Here is a 25,919-nt window from a genome sequence, read left to right as displayed (position 1 = left end):
GAGTGTCATTTTTGAATCCAGCTGCAAACTTTAGAAAAAAATAGTGCTTTGTGGAGACATTGCGAACGAGAGTACTCATTCGATGGCCAAGTGAGTTATGAATACGCACTGCACCCCATATGGCATTAAGCATGTCCATGTGCCACCCCACGAACGGCATTAAAATTTAAGGCATTACAGTCGAACCCGACTATATCGAACCCGTTTACATCGAATTATTCTATATATCGAACAATTTCTGGTCACGGTATAGCTACAATGAGTATATATGGCAAAAGTTACGCTTACATCGAACAAATATTGCAGTGACTCCCGATATATCGAACGTCAAGCGGCGGAAAAGTGCCCCCAGAAGTTGGCTTTCCCTCGCGGTAGCGGGGAAACCCGGCGGCGCGGCTCCATCCAACCGCTCTCCCTACCGTGACCGCGCTGCCTCGGGCTGTTCGGGCGAGCCGTCGACACTCCCCCTGTCGCGCATAGTGAAGTCTATTATCCTCCCTCTTTCTCTATCATCTTTCACTTCCCACTCCCTCTCCCCTGACGACGCTTCGCCGTGCTCCCTCACGGGTTGCAGAATCAAGCGTCCTTCCTTTCTTTAGATCACTATCTATCGACACTCCCCAGCGAAAAATGATCCTGGCCCGCCTACAGCGCTTGCTCAGACAGCCAATCAGAGGCTCTTGTGCGCTCTTCGTGTAAGATGGCGAAAGTGCGAGTTGTGTGGCTGCTTCTCTGGTTTATCGTGTTTGCGCCTTGTGGGCCTTCTCCCGCAGTGTTGCCGTGATGAAGCGGCAGAATTCGCCTTTCGTCGTGAAGATCGAAATCATAAATCGCGTCGAACGCGACGTCCCCGCAGCGTGCAAGATTCCGAGGAGCACTCTCGGCACGATTAGGGCTAAAGTGGCCAGACTCGCAACCCGGTGCCCATGGCGCCCGACGCGTACGCACGGCCGTGTACGAGGCGTTCTTCATACGTGCCGGTTTCCGCGTGCTCGGTGATGACTGTAAATTCTGATGAATGCGACGAAGCCGTTGCCAGTGTTGCCGAAGTTTGAAGCGAGCTGTCAAAATTTCAGGGACATTCGATTCAACGGTGGACGAGTTTGTGAGTGGTGTCGCGACGACGGTAGATCCCGAAACGAAGACTACATCGCCGACATCGTACCGAGCACAAATGAATGTAGGCACGTTGAGGAAAGCAACTACGGTCCTTTGCCCACATCCCCCGAAGTGATTTGGTGCACTCGCATTAGTCCGGTGCTTCTGCGCGAATGCGGAAGGTTGCGGCCTCAGCTGCTCGGACTCCTTAGACAACGTGGGGAAGTGCGTGCGTCGCAGGCAGCGAAATTGGCCAAGCAGAAGAAAATGCAGGACTAATTTATGCGAAACTAAGCTAGTTTCGCCAATAAAGTGATTTTATAAATGGTATGTGCTTTTATGACATCCAATTATTTAGCAGGCGTATATCGAATTATGCTCTATATCGAACTGATAGGCGTTTTTCTGCGAGTTCGATATAGCCGGGTTTGACTGTATTAGCAAGTTAATGACATCCTCAGTGCCCGTGTGGCACAAGTATATGTCTTCCTTTTTTCTTTCCTTCATTAATTTTTTTTCCTGCGTGTCTCTCACGAATATTGAAAGGCACTTGGGGAAAGCCTGGAAATCTCACAAAAATTGGAAATGTCAACTTGGTAGACACCCTGGAAACTAACAGCAAATGTCAATGTCACCATGGTTGGTTACCAGTGCTTGTCATTGCAAGACTTGAAATAGTGCTGCCTCTAAATGGATATTTCATGCCCCTCAAGATTTGCCTACACTTTGAAAACACCTACAGCTCGAATTACAATTGCTTGTACACATTAAGCCATAATATATGCAGTAATTTAAAGCATTTTACATGACTGTATTAGATAAACCCCCTGTCTACTGTGTTAACTTCATAACCAAATTTTATGTTTTTAGTTATGTATTAGTACTTCTAGCTAGGCCCTGTATGCCTTTTATTTGTTCACCGCTGTGCATCACCTTATTTTACTAAGCCATCTTCTTAATCAAAATCCCAACTATGGGCAGTCCAGCGGGCCCACGATGTGACTGAGAGGCTAGGTCTGTCTGTCTCGACTTGGGAGCAGCCTGCTACATGCTAGTGCATGTCCCAATGCACCTTATTAAAGTTTTTCCATCCATCCATCTTCCTAATGATCGTTTTGAATAAATACCCAGTTTCGGTGCTCTTTAATCTCCGATGCCCTTACTTATAAAACCTCATCAATACTCTAGATACTCTAGATTAGGTCACGAGGAAGAAGTGGAGTTGGGAATGTAAATATGTAGAACAGTGATTTATAGAGGGACAGAATGAGTGCCAAGGGAAGGGAAAATTTGGTGGAGTGGTGAGCCTCAAAAAATTGCAATCATATGGTATGGTTTTGGTTGTCTGGAAACAGAGCTAGTTTGTAATTTCTGGGACACTGGTTTGTCCTGGCAATGGACGTCGAAAGTAGGCTGCTGTTAGCAGGGATGAAGAGAACTCTTGTTCTTGTTAACTGGTGTGTTCCTTGTTGCAGCTTCGCAACCAAGGCCCATCACCTAGCAGTGCACTTCAAGGAAGCCTGAGCTCTGGAGCTGCATTGCGAGCTGGTAGTAATAGCGGTGGAAATCTTGGACAGCTGCAGCAGAATGTGCTCAGATTGCCCGCCAATGCAGCTAGCTCTGCAGGCATCAACAACTTGGCTGGTTCACTGTCCCGAACAGTGCCCCACAGCTCACAGCACTTCAGTGGCAACCATACAGTTCCAGGAGCTCACCAGGTTGCCAACACAACCAGCCAGCCACCACAGCCTCAGGTACATCGCCATTAGGGGCACTGCAACACTTTTTGAACACAGCGAGAAACTGTTCACGATCTCTAGACAATTCTGCTATAAACATATAATCCAATTACAGCAGACTTCCTTTAATACAACTCCGTTTAATTCAATTTTTTTGGTTAATTCGATCTCGGCCAAAGGTCCTAGTCTGAACCTATGCATTTCTATGGGCACAAACTTTCATTATTTCAATCCTAAAATTAGCCTTTGACTGGTCAGCACTTGACCAGTCAGCACGCATGTAACCTAACCCCTATGGTGACTGCTTTAGTGGCAACGTCCATCTCTGCAGAGCTTAGAGGACAGTGAATGCCTTGAGCACACATCAACTCTCTTCGAAAATGACTATTTTTGGCCCACCCTAGGAAAATCTTCAAGCAATAACCATAGCTCACAGTATTTGATTACGGTATTTACTCGATTCTAATGGGCTCCTTTTATTATTAAAAAATAACATTGGGCCATAAATAGCCTGCACGGTGCAATTAAAACAAACCCAAAACTTCCTTCACATTGTCTGCATGCTTTTTTTGCATGACACAGATGTATTGCGGCGAAGCTACCTGTAAGAGGGGGAAAAAATGTAGGGAGAAGCTGACTTTAGAAAACTGCCACCATTGTGCAACAATTTTCCTTGCTAAAAAATCGTGGTTGACAGAAGCAGTAAATAGGGTTTTTACTTACAGGGAACACCGCCAAGCCTGACTGCCACAGCTGACAACCAGAGCCCTGCACAACGCCAGGCTGCAGCCAAGTTGGCTTTGCGTAAGCAGCTAGAAAAGACGTTGCTCCAGATTCCACCACCCAAGCCACCACCACCAGAGATGCACTTTGTGCCCAATGCTAGTAGCCCCGAGTTTGTGTACTTGCTTGGACTGGAGACTGTTGTGAGCTTCCTGACAGACGGAGAAGCAAGCTCACGTGCTGCACCTCCCGAGCCATTTGCATGCAGTCAGTGCGGTCTGGACTTCACACCCGTGTGGAAGTGGCAGGACACACGCCGTGCCGGCCGACCGTCAGTCATCTGCGAAGCCTGTGTCACCTCAAACCTGAAGAAGGCGCTCAAGGCAGAGCACACACATCGCCTCAAGACAGCCTTCGTCAAGGCCCTGCAGCAGGAGCAGGAGATCGAGCAGCGCCTTGCCAGTGGTGCAGCGCCGTCGCCTCCCCCATCGTCAACACCCCCGCCCGCCGCGCACTCACCACGGCTGGGCTCAGCAGCAGGTGCCGGTGGCTTCCTGCCCAAGCTGAGTGCCCAGCAGCTGCTCCAGGCACAGCAGCTGCAGCAGCAGCTAGCGGCATTGCCTGGGGCTCAACACCAGGCCACAAGTGGGGGGCCCCAGCCCGCCCATGTGCTGCCCTTCGGACCCCTTCTGGCTGCCTACTCGTACCAGATGCTGAGCGCTGCTGGTGCAGCAGGTGCAGCAGGAAAGCTGCCGCCCGCAGCTGACCTCCATCGGCAATACCTGCTAGACATGATCCCACCACGATCGATGGCTCAGGGCTCGCTCAACTGGAAGACGTGATGACACAGCCCTTCCAGCTAACACCCATTTTCTTCTGGCGACATCTCTGGAGCACACCGGCAACATTCTCTCTCTCTCCCTAAGGTACTGGCTATGTTAGTGGGTGGGTTGAGGTGTTGTGACTGTGGTGACCAAGAGGTGCTCCAGCTGTAGTGCTGCGGTTGTGCCCAGTCTGTAGTCCTGTCTGCCCCGATGGTGGCCCACAGTGCTGACTTGTTTCGAATAGGACTCCTCGGGTGAGACAGCCCCAGTGTGGTGGAAAGAATGCTTTTCACACACGTTCACTGGAAAGACTCTTGCAAGAAAGACTTGCATATTTGTCAGTGCAAACATGCACACGTTAAAGACATTATTGCCTGGTTTCTTATTGTCTGTAAAGGCAGTATTTAAGCTCTCTAATTTTTTTCTTCCCCTTCTCCAACCTTCTCTCTCTCTTTCTCTTCACATTTCTTTCCCCATACGTGTGCAAGTATATATATGTGTGTGTGCGTATGCGTGCATGTGAGCACGCGTGTGCGTTGAGTCTTCATGTCCGCACTTGCCGTGGTGGGATGCTACAGTGCTGCGGGTGCCGCTTTGTTTTTGTTGTCACCACGCAAAATACCCGGAGTTGGGGCTGTGGAAACCAGTTAGCCTGGGACTAAGGATTTTGTAAACGGAGATTCTGGATAACAGCTTCAATAAAGGGTAATCCAGTGGAGGGCAACCCTCCAAAATTTTTGTGTTGCTTTCCTTCCGGTGGTTGCAAAAAAATGTATCTGTGTGACAAGGCCAGTGTACAGTTAACATTGTTTCCAAGTGATTATGTAAGTGGCTTCTATACTGAAAGAAAGTACGCAGAAATATGTGTTTGGCCTATTTGAAGTTGCCAAATGCAAGCAAAGGACTTCATATCTACATGTTAAAGTACCATGAAAACAAGATTCAGAGAGGAATGTTTGAGCTGTTTTCCATCATAGTGAGTGGTGATTTTTTTTCTCAAGGCAATGCAGAAGGGCATTGGTGAAGCACTCTGAACAATACAGCCTGATTTAGTATTTCTTTTTAGCGCCTCTTTATTCAGAGCTGAAGTTCTACCCCTGTGACCTGATAATGTGGAAGCTTGCTAACTGTGCTGGCTAATGCATGGTTGTCTTCATCAATCTGCAAGTGTATCTGATAGCACAGATACATTTGACATTGCCCGTGTCAGGAACTTAACGTCACTTAATCAAGTTTACTTTTTTATTAGCTTCATTCACAGCCTGTCATGTGGAAAGGGTTGTAGTGAGACACTCGCTGTCGTATGCCACAGAGTGCATACCATGCAAACTTTGAAGTGTGTAGCCTCGATGGCAACGTCTCAGAAATAAGATAACACAGTCGAACCTCGCTATTAAAATTTATATAAGGATGTGTTGTCCTATTCGATTTGATTACTAATGAAATAGTCACTATTTGTTGGAAAAAATGTTTTTGTTATAGCTTTCAGACTCGTCAATTGCACTCGGACGCAAGATTGGTACAAAAGTATGATAAATTTAATTCCTGGGGCCATGTTAGGCATAATATCAAAAGTCGCATAGGGGGAACAGGCTTTGTCGTTCAGGGAGCCATATTTTACAGGCTAACTGCTGTCATTCACATCTTCCTAATTGTCCTGGGTGTGTGGACAAACTACATATTTGTTTCTAATGTCCCCATTTGTGCTTTTAATTAAGCAAGGCTTCGTAATGTGCAATGTAATGACAGAAACTTGCTAACATTATTACTAGGATACGGACATGTTTTATAATATCAGTGAAAACAGCTATTATTCGGATTAGCTTCTGGCACCATTCAGTTCATATTTGGTGTGGTCTCGAAATAACTATTTGCACACCCCTAAATGGATATTGTCTGCCGGCATTGAGAAGCGTTTAATATTTGCTTCATTATATACAATAATTTGTCATGTCTATTGTATCAATGTTTCGTTATACGTACTTCCATGCTGAGACTCCAAGAATTTCAAAACCTTTTCTCAGTAACCTTTTCTCAGTTTCAAATGCTTTTAAGCAGCTTTCTGTGAGCAATAGAAACCACCTTTTTTACTCTGCTTACTGCTAATCTTGTCTTGGCTTGTGACTATTAATCATTGAAAATTTATGCTAAATACTGTTTTTAATTAGATGCAGTGTTAGCTTGCAAAATTGTTTAGAATAAGAAACACATAATATGCCTACTCATTTGCTCATTGACAATGCCATTAATTCCAAAAGATCCTTTCCAATGTGACAGCATGCCACCAAAGTTACACTCGGTGTAATGAAGTGCACTAGATGCAAGTGGTACTAAATTTGCCAGTGTGACTGCGGTAATAGTGTTGCCTCAGTGTAATTGTGAGACTTGGCAAAATCAGACCAACGGCTCAATACAAGTAGTCTCTGGTGACGCTGCTGCACTTTCATTTCCTACGAAGTCTGGCAATGTGGTTTACTGGAGTACCGACTAAATTGTTGTCTCGTTTTTATTTCTTTATTGCATAGCCGCCAATCCAATAAATACTGCAGCTTCAGTTCCCCGATAATGCAACAAATAATTACTTGTTGATATACAACCATTTCAAAACATGCACCAAGTGCAACGCTGCTTTGGACATGACAAGGGAGACTATTCGTGTCACTGAAACCCAGTGTGGTGGTTCTGTGGTGGCAGACACCATTGATGTGCATGCACTTTCACAGTGCTGACAAAAGCAGAGTCCATTCTACACTTGACAGGACTAGAGTGCAAATAAAATTTTGTGAAATGTTGAGGGGCATGAAAAAAGCTGGTTTCTGTCATCTTTTTTTTTTTCCAGACAAATACGAAAAATTGAAGCAAAAAAGATGTATTGCCCTCACAGCTATGAAAAACCGGACACATTTATGTATCTAACACTACTAACACTAAAAAAAATATAATCGTTACATTATTGCATCACGGAAGTCCCAGCAGAGTTTCTGGGTTCAAAATCTAAGTACGTTTTCACAACAAGGCATTGATGTAGCATAAAGGCCGGCATTTGTTTCGACCTGTGTCCAAAATATAAGGTTTGATACCGTAATTATGAAGTCAACAGCTGCCTCAAGAAGCAAGAAGTCTAGAAACGTAATGTGTTTGCGTCAGTACGCATTTGTTGTGCAAGCAGTAGATGTGTATAATCATTAGATGCTTTTTTTTTTTTTCTCGTAGAAAGCTCTTGTGTTAGCAGACTTGTTGCAGTTTGCAGCAATGAAGGCAGTTTCTTTTCTTACTCTCTACATCGTGTTCGTTTGCTTTTTAATACTGGCACAGTACTAATGTTTAGGGCTCAACAAGATTAGCCGTTTCTCTACCACCTACTATATTAGTCACCAGAATTGGTACAAGCGTAGCTGATATAGGTGAGTGTAGTCATGCAAAAGTTAGTTTTCAACACTAGATGGTGGTGCTTGTTAGTGTTGGTATCATTGTCTAATTTTATCTTTTTAATAGGGGCTGCTTCAATGCTTTCATTGGAAATTTGGCTGCCTGCTCCTCGCATTTCTAGGAAATTTGGCACAATTTTGGTCATTTCCTGGGGTATGGAAAGGGTTACATGTCCATTGTCAGCTCTGTTGGCATACCCAACATTTTGCCTGTTGTCTTTCTTCCCACTATATCTTGGTCAGAGGCAGAAGTGTTGATTCTTATGCATGGTTTGGTTGTGCTGGTGCAAGCCTTTCAAGGTGACTCAGAGAATACTAGTGATAAGTGGAGTGGTCAGAGCATTGTATGTGCTAGCCACTGTGTCACTGATGCAAGACCAGTCATGATGGTTGGCATATGTTGGCCACAGTGTGGCCAGTATAATGTAGAGGTGGCTTAGCATGGCATGCAAAAGGCAAGCAGCCATTTGTGCTATCATTGAAATGAAGCAAAAGAGTACAAGTCCTGTCTGAGAGAAAGGGGCTTCAAGATAATTTGCAAGAGGGCAAGGAGGAAGTGCCAACTTTAGATAGTGTATAAAGTAGGACTTCGTGTAAAGTCATCGAAACCAGCAGAAATCTTGGCTATATCATTAATTTCACTACCATTAGTAGATCAATGTTTTGCCCACTTACATGCGAAGACATATGTCCCAACGAACTGGTTCTTGTGCTAGGAGTGTAAATCACTGCTGTAAATGTCTCCAATCTTTTGAGGAGCAAGGTGGTGCAAAACAGGAAGCCGCAAAGTTTGACTGTTGTGAATATCTCCGAGCTGTGATCGGCATTTGAAAGCTCAGTATAGTGACCATGGGTTTCAGGTAAAACTGTAAATTGGTGAAGTGCACATTAAGCAGACGTAATTTGATCCAACTGGTGCCTGTGGCAGCAGCTAGCTCAATTCTTTGTTATTGCTTACCAGTGGAAATGTATTAATCAGTTTCTTTACTATAGCCAGCATTACTATAACGAAAAGGAAGAATATATGGAAGCCTGCGAGCTAATTTGTGGGTGGGACATTTCCACTGTAGCCGCACCTTTGTTATACGCAGGTTTACTGCAGCGGTGTTCAGTGCAAGTGCGTAGAATGATGAGGGAAGGTAAGGTGAACCATTGGAAGTTCAGTCAACTATCAAGTTGGAAAACAGGTGGTCAAATTTTTGCTCATGTCCGTGCTGCTATTCCAGGTTTTGTAGATGATTCACAGGCTACGATAAAGACATTTCAGAAGCGGTAAGCCTGGCCTGGGCCTTGCGATTGCTAGCTTTGGCATTTCGGGCAGGAGCCAGGATATGGCAGCCACAGTTGTGTTGTATCCATTTCAATGTGCCAAGCGGCTGGTTCCTACTGCGCTCCGACCCGCCACAGTGGCTTAGCGGCTATGGTGTTGCACTGATCGCGAGATCAAATCCCGGCTGTGGCGGCATAATTTTGATGTGGGCAAAATGCAAAAACTCTTATGTTGAACATCCTCTGGTGGTCAAAAGGTCTGGTCGTTCCGGCCAAGTTTCTCTGCACCTTCTGCACCTAGGCCTTCGATTCCCCAGGTGCAGCAGTGCACCCTGCACCCCCGTGCTCGATTGAATGGGGTTCAAGGTAAGGTCCTGCCGTGGTGCAGTGCACCCTTCACCCTTGCAGTGAGTGGGTGCAGCCCGGCACACCATAACCGTAACCAGCACCCCCTGCACCTTTTTGTTTGTGAAGCCGTGCACATTTTTCTGAATCGAACAAACCTAGGATGCCGCCACGGTGCAGTGCACATTTGAACCTTGCAGTGAGTGGGTACAGCCCGGCGCACCACAAGTCGCACCACCTGCACCTTTTTATTTCTGGTACTGTGCACAGTTTCTGAATCGAACAAACCTAAACTTAATCTGGAATGCCCCGCTACAGCGTGCCTTATAATAAATTAAATCGTGGTTCTTGCACGTAAAAGCACAATTCATTTCCTACCGCACTCCTACTTGGTTTGCAGCGATATGGACATGGATGCGATGACCTTTCGAGATTGGAGCAAGTGGAAAAAGACACTTTAATGGTAAATAAGTGCGGTTGTGTCGAAGCTGCAGCCTCGCTGACGGAATTTCGCTCCGATGAAGTCCGCCATGTAGTACCGTTTGGTAGCTGAGGCTGGTGGCAGAGAAAGGCTTGCCCACAGCCTGCCCATGACTAACACTCAGTTGCTCCCGGTCAGCGCTGTCCATGCATAGCCACGCTTCCAGCTCGAAGGTGAGAGTGCCACCGAGCGCGAGCGTGAGCTTCGCGCTGTGAATGAATATTTCGACAGGCCAGGAATATGCCATAAGTACAATGCGTTCCTGGCTTCCATTGCGCTGCCTCTCGTACTTTTCAGAGATGGTGAATAGGCGTCGAAGTCACGGGGCGCGATATTACTGAACTCAGCGTCACAAATTAATGGGTGGGTGTAATTACATGTTTTCAATCGTGTTTTTTTACTAATAACGTGTCATTATTTCGTATTACTGGCAGCTCCTCAAGGACACCAATGCTAGAACCGGCACTGGTCTTTGGGTTGGGGCTCGCCGATGCCTGCGCGTGCCAGGAGGTGTTCGCAAACAAAATTGGCTGTCCACGATAACAGACAGCCAATTTTGAATGCGAACACCACCTGGTACGCTTCGGTCTCGCCGGTCCCAACATGCCCCAACCCACGGACCGCGCGCTGCTCCCAGCGTTGGTGTCCCTGCTGGCCCTTGGGTGCGCTGGAGATACTGCGCCGCCTCCTTTATTATAATCTCAAGTGCTCTCTTGAGGCCTCCGTTTGCCGTTTACATGTTCCCTCCTGGAGCAGTGCTTGTAAAAGATCCAATCTATCGTCACGATGAGAAAAGTTCCCCGAGGCTTCTACAACACCAGTCAGAATAACCTTGCCCACTATAATGTATGCGAAATTCAAAGCGTGTGTAAACGACGCTATCACGCTACATTAAAACTAGTTTTCTGCAAAGTTCGTCTGCGGAACGGTAACGCTATTTCCCTTAACCCCACTATTACACTGACGCTAAACTAAGAACTGTCTAATATCGTTCACGTTGCACCCATGTAGCACCACCGTAGCAACAAGCACACGGTTATTGCGGTTATTGTCTACTTGAAACATGACCTCTGAGATTGGGTGCGGAGTAACAGAAACAAACAATGTAGCAATGTGTCTGCGTTGTCGCATGGCTTCCCCACAGTAGTAAATAAGGAAAGAAAGTAATATGCAAGCACGATATTATATATATATTTTTTTTTTCTTTCACTGCCATAGCATGTAACAAAAAACCGACTGTCAGTCTCAAAGGCGATGCTCTTTGCGTCGCTGCTAGTGCGCGAAGAACGCGTTGCGCCCAAGACGCACGCTAGAGTTCGTCAAAAGCATGAACTGTGCATGAATGGCATGACTGGCCGCATGGAAATGCCGCATTCCAGGCGGCCACTTAAAAGTAGGACTTTACACAAAGTCCTACTTCATACACTACTTAAAGTTTGCACTTCCTTCTTGCCCTCTTGCAAGTTCTCTTGAAGCCCCCTTTCTCTCAGACAGGACTGGCGCTCTTTTGCTTGATTTCAGTAATAGCACAAATCACTGCTTGCCTTTTGCATGCCATGCTAATTACCACAACATACGCCAATCATGATGCCAACTATCATGACTGGTGATGCAAGACCAGTTTTTCTACAAGACGAGGCCCAGTTATTTTCTTGAACGCATCGGTTTTTCTTTTTCTCTGCCCCTTGGTTGCTTCCTGGTCTGTTTATTTCACTTTTATTTTTTGACACGAACCTGTTTTTGTAGCACGTGTACACTTTCATTAAAAATAAGAAACGTCCACTTTCATTTGACTTTGCTCCGAAGCAAGTTTCTGGCGCGAAATACAGCTTCGCGCGCACTCTTTCGATGCGGTGCGAGCAAAACCGGGATATTGAAACATTCTATGCCTATTACATTACATTACTTTTCGCTATGGTGTTGGGCTGCTGAGCACGAGGTCGCGGGATCGAATCCCGGCCACGGCGGCCGCATTTCGATGGGGGCGAAATGCGAAAACACCCGTGTACTTAGATTTAGGTGCACGTTAAAGAACCCCAGGTGGTCCAAATTTTTGGAGTCCCCCACTACGGCGTGCCTCATAATCAGAAAGTGGTTTTGGCACGTAAAACCCCATAATCTACATTACTTTTCGCATTTCGTGCGTGGTCAGAGTGGCGCTTCGGCCGCCTTATCAAGGGGGTTTTGTTATCAATGTGATGAGTCGGCCTTGAAAGACAGGATAATAAGTGTGACGTAGAAATGAGAAGAAGGAATAGCTGCGAAGCCACGAAACTTGCTGTTGGCGCGCCTTCCGTACCAATATCAAGGTGACGCGCTGTCTCTTTTTTGCGACAGACAATGCAATTGCTTTCAATCAGCTTACTTGCGGACGCGACTTTATGACCCGGATGGGAGCGCACTCACGTGGTATTTTTCATAGTTCGTGAGGTTTCTTTTTGCCAGTCGGAAAAAAATTGTACGCAATTAGTACGTAGCTGAAAACACCGCAATTAGATGTAATTTTGGGGTGCCTACAAATGCCTAATTGACACTCTGAAAATTAGGACAGTACTTCGCGAGTTAGATAATTAATTGCAATTACCGAATTAAATCTCAGTAACGCAAGAATTACTAGCGGCTACTCCACTGTACTGGAAACAATGTGCACTAGGTTTTCTTCGAGTAACGCAACTGCTCTTTTTTTTTTGTCTTGGGGAACACTGTATAATTCACTCAGTCACAGAAATGAGGCCGAGCCGGATTCACTCGAAATCAGAATCAACAGCAGCGATGCGCAGCAGCACTCGGACTCACAGAAAAAGAGAGAGAGAGAGAAGAGAGAGAGGTTGCAGTTTTGCCGTAAAGGCGAAGCAGTATTAGTGATAGCCAAGTATGCGACAATTACAGGAAGGAAGATTACACCACCGGGAGAACTCAGGCTGTGAAATTAAACTCACTCCTACCATGATCGAGGTCTTGTAGATACTCGCATAACGCCATCACTTCCGCGCTCAATTCTTCGAGGTCACACACAAAAAAGATATATATATATATATATATATATATATATATATATATATATATATATATATATATATATATATATATATATAGTATCCTAAGCACCTTGTGCCTTAAGTGCCAGCAAAAAGAAAAACAAGAAATCTGTGCGAACAAGATCTATAGAGCTTCCAGCAAAGCGGCGCAGGCGCGCCGAGTCAGTTAATTGCCTCTCAGCTGTGCTCAGCGTTGAAAGTTCCGAATCCGAGAGCCATGAAGGATGTGGTGTCCACCAGAATGCTGCTGTACCTGAAGAATGCACGCCACGCTCTAACTCTGAAGCAGCAAGCGCGCAGAATGGAGCTCAGTGCCGGCAAACAAAGTGCCATCTTTGCCAGCAGGGGAAGTATTCTGCAAGAGTGCACATAGTGGGCATGTCGATAAATATTCAGCTATCGTTGAAGTTCTGATTGGCTTAGCTGCGCTGCGCGTCCGCAGCAGCCAGGTGCCACAGCCAATCAGCACTTCAGCAGCAGATGAAATGCACATGTCCACTAGGTGGACTCCTACACAATACCTCCCCAGAATCCGCAGCTTAACGCTTATTATGCTCGTGACTGTCAATTTATTGGCATTCATTCTATGCATTCCTACAATTTACTGCCAATTTAGTTCCATGCATTCATTGATTCAATGCACTCATTCAATTTACTGTCAATATCATTCAATGCATTCATTCATTCAGTGCATTCATTCTATTTGCTGGCAATTCCATTTAATGCATTCATTCAGTTTACTGTCAATTTCATTCAATACATTCATTCAATTTACTGTCACGCTTGTGACTGTTAGTTTACTAGCATTTTACGTATAATCTAGCCAAACCACCCAGAGGAGGAAACCGCCCACCAGACGTGGTCAAAGCACTGCTGAATCCAAATGAGTTGTGTTCAACAACGGGCGCAGCAGCCTTCTGGACAGGATAGACGGCCTGCTTGACCGCGGAAGTATCAATGAAGCTGAGGATATCATTCAATGTCTTGCGTCCAGTGGTGAGCATGAAGCGCAAACACACACAAAAAAGGAGCAATAGTGATTTGATCTACTATACTGCAGGCTATGTTGCGCGAAAGATCATTGCCAAAAATTTGTATCCGTAGTGTGGAGGAAACTGAAGCTTGTGCCGACGCTGCTTCATACTCCACTACCCATTTTGACAATTGAGGCCTTGTCTATCCTAGTCAGAACTTGTCAACCGCTGTAAAGGTCATGCATGGAAGATGGTTTTATTGTGTTTTTTAGTAAAAACAAGTTACATGAAGTGAGTCTAACTGAATTTTCGAGTATGCTGCAGACACTGGCCTTTCCTCAACTATAGTGTACCCCGAACATCAAAAGCAGCTTTGACAGCAGTTCTATAGTTCTAGGTTCTCTTGAGGTTTCAGTTTTTGTAAAAGGCGTCAACAAAGAGAAGGAAGCGCAGAGGCAACGGCAGAAGCTCCTTAAAGGGCCCCTCATATGGTCGGGCCATCTTGAGCTGACAAGCGCCGTGTATACAATGCGCGCTAACGATCGTATCTGCTAAGTATTACATCGCTACGCGCCGCGGAGAGCTGAAATTTCAAACCGAACGCCGTTTGCCCTTCTCCTCGCGGACGCTGCGCTCCAAGCCGGAGCATCGACGTATATCGCACAAGTGCGCATACGTACATCGCACCGCTGCGACGTCGCTCGTAGTGACACGTGACTTCGAGAATTATTCAAAGAAACAGCGGTTACTTGTATAATCTGTTGCTTCAATAGACGAACTAAAGCTTAGAGAGAGAATAAAACACACAAACCGAATGTCTGCGTGCTTTTGTTTTACTTCGCACCGAAGCAAGAGAGATGTACTTACATTTTGTCTGCTTGTTCCCGTCGTGCAGTCGCGCGCGCAGACAACGAAAGTATGTCATTTTCTACCTGTCCCAGCGCGCGATCATGTGCTGTGAACCGCTGGTGTCCGCCTCAGTGTTCGTGTAGCACTGGCTTATACAGCTAATCGGGTGTTCTCCTGCACAACGCGCAAACTCTTGTGCTGCGCGAAACGAGACATACGCAACAGTTCGCGCGCGACGCCGTCAGCGGTAGTGCGCCGCGCTGCGTAAAAGCGAGGGAGAAAAAAGATGGCGGGGCCCGTGACGTATCCGTCGCGCGATCCTCGAGCTCCGGTATGGGAGAACGCAGGGAAGGAATTTCGCTTGTGGATGCTAAGGTCCCTAGTAGTTTCATCTAGGGACCTTAGTGGAGGCTAGACGGGGCAAGTGGAGAGAGTGTCTCTCTTGACAGTGGCCCTCGCATCCTGAAATCATGGGTTCGTGGCACTGAAATATTTCTATCTCGGCTATTAATGAACCGATTTGAAAAATTCTTGCGGCAGAACGCTCCATAGATGGCACGTAACAACTTCCTGCGTATAACCGAAATTTGCTATGTGGCCTGGTGAGGGGGCCCCTCACCAAAACATGCGGACATTCGGTTTATGTTCTATTTTTCTAAACTTTAATTCGTCTATTCAAGAAACAGATTACAGAAATAAGAGACGTTGCCTTGACTAATTCTTGAGGTCACGTGTCACTACGAGCGAAGTCACAGCGCAAGCACGTGTACGTCATCCTCCACCTTGGAGCGCGCCGGCCCCGAGGAGAAGGGAAAACGGCGTTCAGGTTGAAATTTCAGATCTTTCCGCGGCGCGTAGTGACGTAATACTTTACAGACACGATCGTTATCGGGCATTGTATGCTCTGCGCTGGGGAGCTCAAAATGGCCAGACCTGGTGAGGGGCGTTACGGATTCGACGGCTAGATGCCGAGGGCGGCAGGACGACCGGGCCACGGAACAGACGACTCACGCAGCGCCAGGAAGGCAATGACGTTTGTTCTTTCAGCGACGCGCTTTTTGAGCGCTAAGCAGCCAATCAGGGGGTGACAATAATAAAGAAAAGATATCGCGGCAAGCGGGGCAATCTTATCTGCAGATTCCAACGTAGAACGCGACCAGCACCGCGAATGTTACACGGGCTCTTTAAACTGCGCCACTGCGACTAGATATTCGATGTATATATGTGCGCATTATTTAATTTAGTGCTGCCTTGTGCCTGCGTTTGACTGTTGTCACGCTTCAATAAAATCTTTGTTAAGGTTAAATAAAAGCTCTGTATCCTATTTACGTTCACGTTTGTTAGACGTAAAAAAGAACTGCACGGATTTACCAGGTATACAAAATGTATAGCACACGGAACACCAGCAGTGAGTTTTACAGACCAATATAATCTTAGCATTCTTTTACTTTATTAGAATAAAGCAACCTAAAATTACCTTTAAAAGAATTACACTGCCATCATCGCTAAAATGCAGATTACGTTTTCCCTTCGCCAGCATAGAAGCACTGGAAGGTCTACGCTCGAAGCCGAGCTGAGGTAGCGTAAGTTTATCACGCAAGCGACAAGCGCTAAAGAAGCCTGTTGTAATCAAAACAAACCCTAATCAGTTCTCAGCTGCCCACATAAGAGCTGTGCTACTGATACGGCTTAATAATAACAAAAGTAAAAGTTATGCAAATCCCACGCACTGTGGGAATCGATGTAAGCGAAATATAACGTGCTGGATGCCTTGATTGATGATAGTTGGCGGGGATGTTGATGGCTAAAGTTTAATTTCTTCAATGTTTAGTCTAACACGAGAGTGGTGAGTTGATATTAAACGTTACCTTGCGGGCACCCCCGCTGTTTGTCTGCGTAGTACACAGAACACACAGGGAGACGTGTTTGCTTGAGGCATTGTTGTGCGCCATATTTCATAACCTCTGAGAGGGTTGAGCATAGTCATGGCCTCGCATGGCACATCGCATCGTGGAAGAAATATTAAACTTGAATTGGATTATGGAGCTAGCTGTACGTGCCAAAACTACAATCGGATTATGAGGCACGCCTTAGTGGCGGACTCTGGATTAATTTTGACGCCGTGGTGCTCTTTAACGCGTCCCAAAATCTAAGTGCACGTGCGTTTTCTACTTCACCCCGGCGAAATGCAGCTGCCGCGGTTGGGATCAAATCCACGATCTCTAGCAATGCCAAAGCCGCAAAGCTAACGCGGCGGGCACAGAAGTGTTGATTTGACGGTCGACCGCTTCCGTAGTGTCTCCTGGATCCCGCGGTGCGCTTTAATTAATGCGGTTCTGCTTCTGGACGCCCTGCGTAGTTCGTCCGCTCGACATATTTGCGTGGTGTTTATTTTTCAGGAATAGCAGCAACGTACTGTACCATACCTTAAACTTGAGCTTATCCAGTTCCCCTGCAAAAGCCGTCGTATAGTAGTAAGGTTTGCTAGCCTTCTCACGTTACCTCCACCCCTCCCTTGCATGGGAACTGCCTCTTCTCTTCCCTCCTCCCTACAGTTCTATCTACGTCCTCTCTGAACCAATTTAGGTGGCGTTATCTGGACTCGTACCTTAGTAGAAAGAGAAGCGCTGCAGTTTCTGCAGTGCTTCTGAGCGGAGTCGCGGATAAATACAGCTGTCGAGAGGATAATGTGGCGATGGCCAGAGAGCTTCAGAGGGCATTGTGCACATTCGACGCGGTGAGGTGACAACAAGTTTCTAGCGTCGCCTTTCCTTTCTGACTGGCTCCTGTCATGTATGCACACGCTGCGACCCCCCCCCCCCCCCTTCCGACGCGGTGTGCCTGACAGCAGCAGCCACAGCAGCAGCAGTGGGAAATTCGAAGGAAGAGGCAGGGAAAGCTTCGCTTAAAAAGAAACTCAGTGCCCTTCTGCTCTGTGAAGAAGGATGACTAGCGAAGTTGTGCATGTGGGCCCCTTATGGCGAACAGCACCTCCGCAGCGGGTCGGCCCGGCATTGCACTATCTTCTGAATTTTTTTTAAAGGGTACTAGGCATGTGGCTACAATCAAGTCAACACTACCAACACGGGCTTAACCTCATCAAGATGGTAACACAACAAGTCGCAAGAATGATAAAGCGGGTAGCCACGAAAAGTACGGGGATGAAGGAATCAGACACCCTTCGCCTAATCAGAAGTCTGTTGGTTAGCCGCTTCATTTACAGCTTCCCGTATTACCAGCTAACAAAAAAACAGAGAGGGATGCGATCAATTCGTGCTTAAGGAAAGCATACAAAATCGCCCTACAAATTCCGCAATGCGCCTCAACCGAAAAACTCATGTCTCTCGGGATTCATAATACATTCGAAGAACTGGCAGAAGCTCACGATAACTCAAAGAAACAGACTCACACAAACGACCACGGGTAGGATACTCCTTAGCCGACTCGGGTATCACGAGCTCCTAGAAAAACACAACCAAGCTATATCCATCCCCACAAGAATCAGAAACAGCATCAAAGTGGCGCCCATACCCAGAAATATGGACCCAACTCTATACATGCAGGCAGAAGAGAAGCCAGAGCTGCATACATTGAGAAAACGCACGGAGAAAAACCGAACTCCCGCTTCGTGGACGCGGCAAGATACCCAGGCAGGCAGAAAAGAACGGTGGCTGCTGTCACTGATTACTTCGGCAGAGAAATCACTAGTGCCTCCACTCACAACGCCACTATTGTGGAAGCAGAAGAAATCGCAATAGCCCTTGCTATCAATGCGACGGAACCAAACCAACAACAAATAACCATCCTATCAGACTCTCGAGCGGCATGCAGAAGCTACCTCAGGGACCAGTATGCACCGCAGCCTATAGGATTATACGAGATATAAGGCCCGGAGCCAGATTTCACCTTTTATGGGTACCCAGTCATAAGGGAATCAGGGGAAACGAAGAGGCTGACAGAGTAGCTCGTGCGCATGCTAACACCACGGGTGCTCACAGGACGCCTCTGACGACCTGATCCCGATTGACCAGAAGTACTCTGCAATTTTAAGCTATCACAGAGAAAATTGAATGAAACTACCACCCCCATATAAGAATCTCAGTAAGGAAGAACAGGTTATATGGAGAAAGCTGCAAACTTATACATATAACAACCTGCACATTCTCCATAAAATTCATCCCGAAAGATATACGGACACATGCCTATGGTGCGGGGCCACGCCAACCTTAGACCACATCTCATGGGCATGCACGGCATATACACAAAAGGCAAACACAGAAATTACGGAGCATACACAATGGGAGGCGGCGCTGTCCAGTTCACAAGGAAGAGGTCCATCACCCAACAAGCAAGACGGCGCGCGGAAGCCAATGCGATGGATGGGTGGATGTTATCAGCGTCCCCTTTGTAACGGGGCGGTGGGTTGTGCCACTAAGCTCCTGCTATTATACTGCCTAATGCCCTACCTAGGTTATAAAAAGAATAAAAAAAGAACACTATGAACTCCCACAACCAAATTTTCTGATCCCCTATTGCGAACTTTGCTTTTGTACCTCTCCGTTTTTTGTCGTTCCCCTACCTTTCTTCCACCAACCCTCCAATCGCCTCTTACTAATTAATCACTATTGCGGACATGTTTACTTTTCCACGTACTGCTCTCGCTGAACCCAAGGGCTTCAAGGAGGCCAGTGGTGCCTAAATCGACCGCTGGGTAGACGCCTTCACATTCTAATAAAACATATGTTCCATAGTTTCCCGAGCTTTACCGCAGCAAGCACATGCTCCTTCTTCCTTCTTATATCTCTCTCTTTATAGGTGCGTGTTCTAAGGCATCCCGATGCTGCACTGCTGCACTGCTTTATCGAAGCTCCTTCCACTGCGATCACTTCGATTGCGGTGTCAACGGTGGAGGTGTGTGCAAGCGAGATAACGGAGTGTTTTTTCTCGAACGGCGCCTTTTGTTCAGCTTCGTTTGAAATTAACGCCGCCAAGAGAAATTGAAACAACATACGCTTTGTATGTGGATACTTACATTTTACTTTTCAAAACCCAGACGTGAGATCTAGGCTTTATATTAACCGACGGTGGTGTACTACTTCCATAACATATTCTGTCAAAGGCGCGTTTGCTCGTACTACAAAGAAGCTTGGTAATGCATCGGGCCTTAATTTCTTGATGCCGTAATTCTGAAGGATTTTGCTTTCAAATTGGTCTTCGGTGAAGTGATCCTAAGATGAATAAGCTAAGATTTGGTATGGCACAACTTTTTGAGAAATGATACAAGGCACGGAAGAAAATATACGCCGTGACATTTCACATATAATTTCGAAAATAAGAACTGTTGATATGTCAGCCGCCGTGTGCATGGCCATAACAATTTTATCAATGTCAAACGTTGTAAATGGTCTGGGTAATTGCGCGCCCTTTCGTTAGAGGATTCTCTTACCCGACCTATCCGCGTTAAAAATGTTTCAACCAGCTTAGATTTGCACGACATTTATGAACCCAATATAATTTCAGCTGTGTTTAGCGGTTGTCTGCATCCTGATCTATTATGCGCGCAGATATGGCGCACTTAATATATAACTGCCGTTACTGTGTGCAGGCACAGTAACTGCCGACTTTGGTAACAATCCCGCAAATACAAATACATGCACCAGTGCACGCTACATAAAAGTTAGACCTGCATCGCGAGTAGCATGAAGAGCGGGGGCTCAAACGATAAGAACCGCCGTTTTAGTCTCGAGTTCGTCAGCGGAGTCCAACAAAAAAAAATTAATAAAACATCAAAATACGTCTAGCAGTGCGCGTCACTTCAGTATGCAATACGCGTCACTGAACGGCGGGTCGAACTAACATATGAGGCGCAACTTTGGTGTCTGAGCCTAGCAACGGTTTCAGTTATATAACGAAACGAGTGCGCCAAGCAATGTGCGCAACATCATAATTTAGCCTGCCGAACCAGAAGTGTGAACGGCGATGCTCAGACAGCATGCATGAAGCATAGCTTTCGTGGCAGCGAGTGAACGTTCACAACTACAACCGTGCCGAACGTTGTTTAGTTCGAAGAAAGGCTGCAGACGCTCGGGCTTCAAACCAAATCGTACGAAAAAAATACGAGTGACTTCTGATGAACGGCCACTTTCCTCACAAAAACGCGGATTCCGCGCATTTTCAAAGTTTGCCCGGCCGATCCTGTGCAGACAAATATTTCGGCGAGCCGCGTTACTTCTTGCGGATGGACTGACGAAGTCTTTTCCTTTAACCTCCTCGGTTGTTGCACCCATAAACACATCATAGGCTAGGCAACGCCGCAATACGTAAACGGCACCAGCGCTAGAGAAACGCTGCATTCCAAAACTCCGTCGCCAGAAACCAACCGAAGATCGATTTCGATACGCACCCGGGAATGGCGCCGGCGTCTGCTACGGTCCAAAAATGTGTGCGCTAGCACGTGACCACAGCGCTTCGACCAATAGGAGGGCCGACTCTCGGGAGGTGTGGTAGGCGAGAGAGAAAGCGGCAAAGTTCAGATCAAGTCGTTACTTTTCTATTCAGGGGTTTTACACCACCTAGTGTTCCTGTATATGCTCCCTGCGGGAGCATATACAGGAACACTACGCCTACTTACATCCACCAAAGCCCCTTAAACTTCCTAAAGTAGCGACACTATCCTCCTCCTCGTTTCTCCTTTCTTTCATGCTCCCTCCTCATCCGTGGCGCCGCCTACACTGCTCGAGCGTAGCAACGGCGCCAACACGCGCTCGTCGCCACTCCGTAGACGCTTCTCGAGCAAAACTGGCGCTGATGCACCGCCATTGGCACGGCGCGAGGGACCGTGTAGAGCGCGCGAGGAGGAGGCGGAATTCGAAACGCTTGTCGCTACTTTACGAAATTTAAGGGGTTTTATACGAATGAATGGATGGATGTTATGTGCGTCCCCTTTGGAACGGGGCGGTGGGCGGTGGATCCTAGCGGCAGCAGCCGACATTCATTGCGTACGAGTATAGTGTACTCATAGAGTTTCATATTAGTATTTATTTAGAAACTCTATGAGTGTACTAGAATAGTATGACTATAGTACGAGTATGACTACAGTAAGGATGACCGCGGTCGGCACACTAGCCAGCATGCCAGAGAGAGAGAGAGACAAAAGGGAAGGAAAGACAGGGAGGTTAGCCAGTGTAAATACCGGCTGGCTACCCTGTGCTGGGGAAAGGGGTAAAGGGAATAAAAGGAGAAGGAAGAGAGAAGAAAAAAAAAAAACAAGAAAAATGCCCACAGTAACGCGATGTCTGGACCAGCGTCCTAGAACTTTCTCTTCTGTGAAGGGGCGATTGTCCAGTTTTTCGAGCACGGTCACGAGCACTTTTCTTTGCAAATTGTAACGTGGACAGTCACAGAGGAGGTGCGCGATCGTCTCTTCGCAGCCGCAGGTGTCGCAAGCAGGGCTGTCGGCCATTCCAATACGGAAGGAGTAGGAGTTCGTGAATGCCACGCCGAGCCATAGGCGGCACAGAAGTGTTGCTTCCGCTCGTGGCAACCCTGGTGGAAGACGGAGTTGCAAACTTGGATCCAATCTGTGAAGACGTGTGTTCGTGAATTCGCTGGTGTTCCACAGAGTTAGCGTAAGCTCGCGTGCGAGGGAGCGAAGACTTGTGGCTGCATCTGTTCTTGACAGCGGTATGGGTACAATCTGGGCACCATCATGAGCCGACCGGGCAGCGTCATCCGCACTGTCATTTCCCGAAATTCCGCAGTGACCCGGTATCCACTGGTAGATGATGTTGTGTCCCTTGTCGATTGCGTAATGGTGGAGTAGTCGGATGTCTGCGACTAATTGTACATTTGGTCCGTGGTTGAAAGGGGACAGCAGACACTGAAGAGCTGCCTTTGAGTCACATAAGATGGACCATGAATGTGATGATTTATGAACAATAAACTCCAGAGCAGCACGGATAGCTGCGAGTTCTGCAGCCGTCGATGACGTAATGTGAGATGTCTTGAACTTGAGGGTGACAAACTCTGCGGGAATCACCACGGCTCCAGCTGAACTATTAGAGGAGGCGGAACCGTCCGTGTAAACGTGGATGCGTCCTCTGTGCTTTTCATGTAGCACTAAAAGCACGGTTTGTTTGAGGGCGAAAGTTGACATCTCCGTTTTCTTTTTGATACCGGGAATAACAAGAAGAACCTGGAGTGGATGGAGGCACCACAGCGGTTGAGATGGTCGTGCTGCAGGCGTGAAGTTTGACGGTAAAGTTCCATGGTTGCCGGCAATAATCTTGCTAAACGCTGAACGAGGTCGAGCGGCAGGAAGGGAGGCGAGATGATGCGATGGAAGTCGGGCGAAGTGCCTGATATGCATCCTTAAAGTGTCGACTTGAAGATACGTGTTGATGGGGTGGTCATGCGCGATGGCTATTGTTGCTGCCGTGGACGCACATCTGGGAAGACCTAGGCAAATTCGCAGAGCTTGAGCTTGTACAGATAGATTGGAGGGCACGGAGGTTGGTCTTGCCGGTCCCACCCAGTACAGGTAAGCTATAGCGCAGGAGAACGAGGAACAGTGCGTTATAGAGTTGGAGCATTGCACTCACAGACGCACCCCATGACTTTCCTGCAAGAAATCTGAGCACGTCTGTTATCATCACTAGTTTCCTTTTTAGGTAAGAGACGTGAGGACTCCAGGAGAGGTTTCGATCTATTATTACTCCTAGAAAACGGTGCGTCTTCTCGTAGGCAATTGGCTGTCCATTAATTCTAACAACGTATTCCAGTATATTCTAGGCACTATAGCCAGGGCGAATTGGAGTCTTTGCTCCTGTTTTTTGGGGGACTGTATGCGAAGTCAACCAATGCCTCCTTTACTAGATGCCTGCCGCGTTGTCCGGTAAACTCGGTTCTATGCCCTTTCCCTTTTCTCGTCTCGATGGATGGATGGATGGATGATTGAGGCTCAACCCTTTGAATTGGGCGGCGGCGGCGCGCGCCACCTAGCCTTGAATGGTACTATATGCATGCATACCTATGTATTTACTCCTTTACCTTTGCGTTGATATTATCCACCAATCAGATAGCCTCCGTTTAGTTATTTCTACCTGTTCAAAGTCTATTTTACTTTCACTGTCTTTAAAACCCAAAGCTTTGAATAGTTCCCCGTTACATTCAACTGCAGGGTGAAGTTGTTTACAAGCAAGTATCAGGTGTTCAGCCGTTTCCTCCTCCTCTCCACACGCCCCGCACAACAAATCTATCTCCTGGTATCTGGCTCGGTACGTTTTAGTCCGCAGTACACCTGTCCTGGCCTCAAACAACAATGAGCTTCCCTTAGAGTTATCATAAATATTTCCTTTGGCTATTTCTTGCTTAAACGTCCTGTATGCCTCTAATGCTGATTTGGTTTGCATCTGTTTTCCACATACCCCTCTCTGTCTCCTTAACCTCTTTCTTGACGGATGATTCCTTACCTGTCCCCCCGCTGCTGCACAAGTATTTGCTTGTCAATTTTCTAGTTCACTTCCTCCACCTTGTGTCAACATTCCTCGTGTATAAGTAACTGAAAACCTTCCTAGCCCACCGCATTTCCCCCATTTTTCTCAATCGCTCCTCAAATGCTACCTTGCTACTAGCCTCTCTGCCCTCGAAAGAAGACTATCCCAGATCCCCCTGCACCCCAAGATTTGGTGCCTTGCCATGTGCGCCCAGAGCGAGCCTACCCACACCACGTTGCCTAGTTTCCAACTGTTGCCGGGTCTCTGCTCTCATACATAGAACTGCATTGGCAAAAGTCAGGCCCGGAACCATTACCCCCTTCCATATCCCTCGTACTACCTCGTACCTACTGTAGTTCCACAGTGCCCTATTCTTCATAATCGCTGCACTTCTGTTACCTTTAGTTGTCACATATTTTTCGTACTCCGTCAGATACTCAATGCCATTATTTATCCACACCCCAAGGTACTTGTATTTATCGACTATCTCCAGCGTGGCCTCCTGTATCTTATGCTCGCCGCAAATGTTATAATTAAAAATCATGACTGCCGATTTTTCTTTGCTAAACTTCAAGCCTAATATGTCTCCTTCTGTACCACATATGTCTATCAATCCCTGCAGATCTTCTGTATTGTCAGCCATTAATACAATATCATCCGCGTACATAAGTCCTGATAATTACTGTTCAATCAATTTTCCTTGTTTGAAAAATGATAGGTTGTAGCCGAGTCCGCTTTGTTGTATTTTGGCCTCTAAACCTTGTAGGCACAGCATAAACGTCAGAGGTGACAATGGGCACCCCAGCCTAAGCCCCCGCCGAATCATTACAGGCTCCGAAACCTGCTTTTCCCATTGTATAATCACGCGGCTACATTTACATATATCTTTTAAGAAATTGGTTACTCCATCTTGCACTCCTAAAGTTTCCAGAATTCCCCACAAACCCTCTTGAAGTACACTGTCATAGGCTCCCTTGATATCCAAAAAAGCCAACCATAGGGGTCTGTGTTCCTTTTCAGCTATTTCAATGCACTATGTTAGTGAGGACAGATTGTCTTCTAGCCTCCTATGCTTCCGGAAACCATTTTGTAGCTCTCCAAGCACCCCCTCGTTCTCTACCCATGCCTTCAGTCTGTCCTTTATAATCTGCATAACCACCCTGTAAACCACTGACGTCACTGTTATAGGCCGGTAGTTATTTATGTCAGCTTTGTCCCCCTTTCCCTTATATATTGTTACGTGAAGCTGAAGCCGAATACTATTTACAATTTACAGGGAAGCTCACGGAGGCCAAAATGGCGACGCTATATCAAGCCGGCACACACGTCGTCTTCGTCCTCCTCAGTGCAGCCACACTGTGGCGGCTGTTCCGTAGCATCACCCCCGGCTGTAGAAGCACCGTCCCGGTGCTTAATCTACACATCCGCGGTGAAAGGTCTGTGGTATGGTTTTAGTCTTGCCATGTGAACGATGTCACTTGCAGCTGATGATGATGCTGAGAGATTGGCGGGGATGATTTCATATGTGACATCGGTCACTTGTCGTACCACACGGTAAGGGCCAGTGTAGCGCGACAGCAGCTTTTCGGAAAGGTCCACACGTCGAACGGGTGACCAGAGAAGCACCAGAGAACCCCGGAAAAAAGTGCACGTCACG

At 46.8% G+C, this 25,919-nt stretch overlaps 1 protein-coding gene across 4 annotated transcripts in view; it reads left to right on the top strand.

Moving 5' to 3' along the window:
- The window catches only part of LOC126542030 (uncharacterized), a 35,262-nt gene extending 27,597 nt beyond the window's left edge, over positions 1-7,665 (top strand). For all 4 annotated transcript variants that reach the window (XM_050188998.3, XM_050188999.3, XM_050189000.3 and 1 more), the window contains exons 6-7: positions 2,574-2,852; positions 3,563-7,665. In XM_050188998.3, coding sequence (XP_050044955.1) covers positions 2,574-2,852; positions 3,563-4,402 — 1,119 coding nt within the window. In that variant the 3' untranslated portion in view covers positions 4,403-7,665. The remainder of the gene's footprint in view (positions 1-2,573; positions 2,853-3,562) is intronic.
- The last annotated feature ends 18,254 nt before the right edge of the window (positions 7,666-25,919 follow it).

This window comes from Dermacentor andersoni, chromosome 2 (assembly GCF_023375885.2).
Source record: "Dermacentor andersoni chromosome 2, qqDerAnde1_hic_scaffold, whole genome shotgun sequence".
NCBI lineage: Eukaryota > Metazoa > Arthropoda > Arachnida > Ixodida > Ixodidae > Dermacentor > Dermacentor andersoni.
Note: the sequence above shows the minus strand (reverse complement) of the source record. Positions and strands in the feature narration are given on the sequence as shown.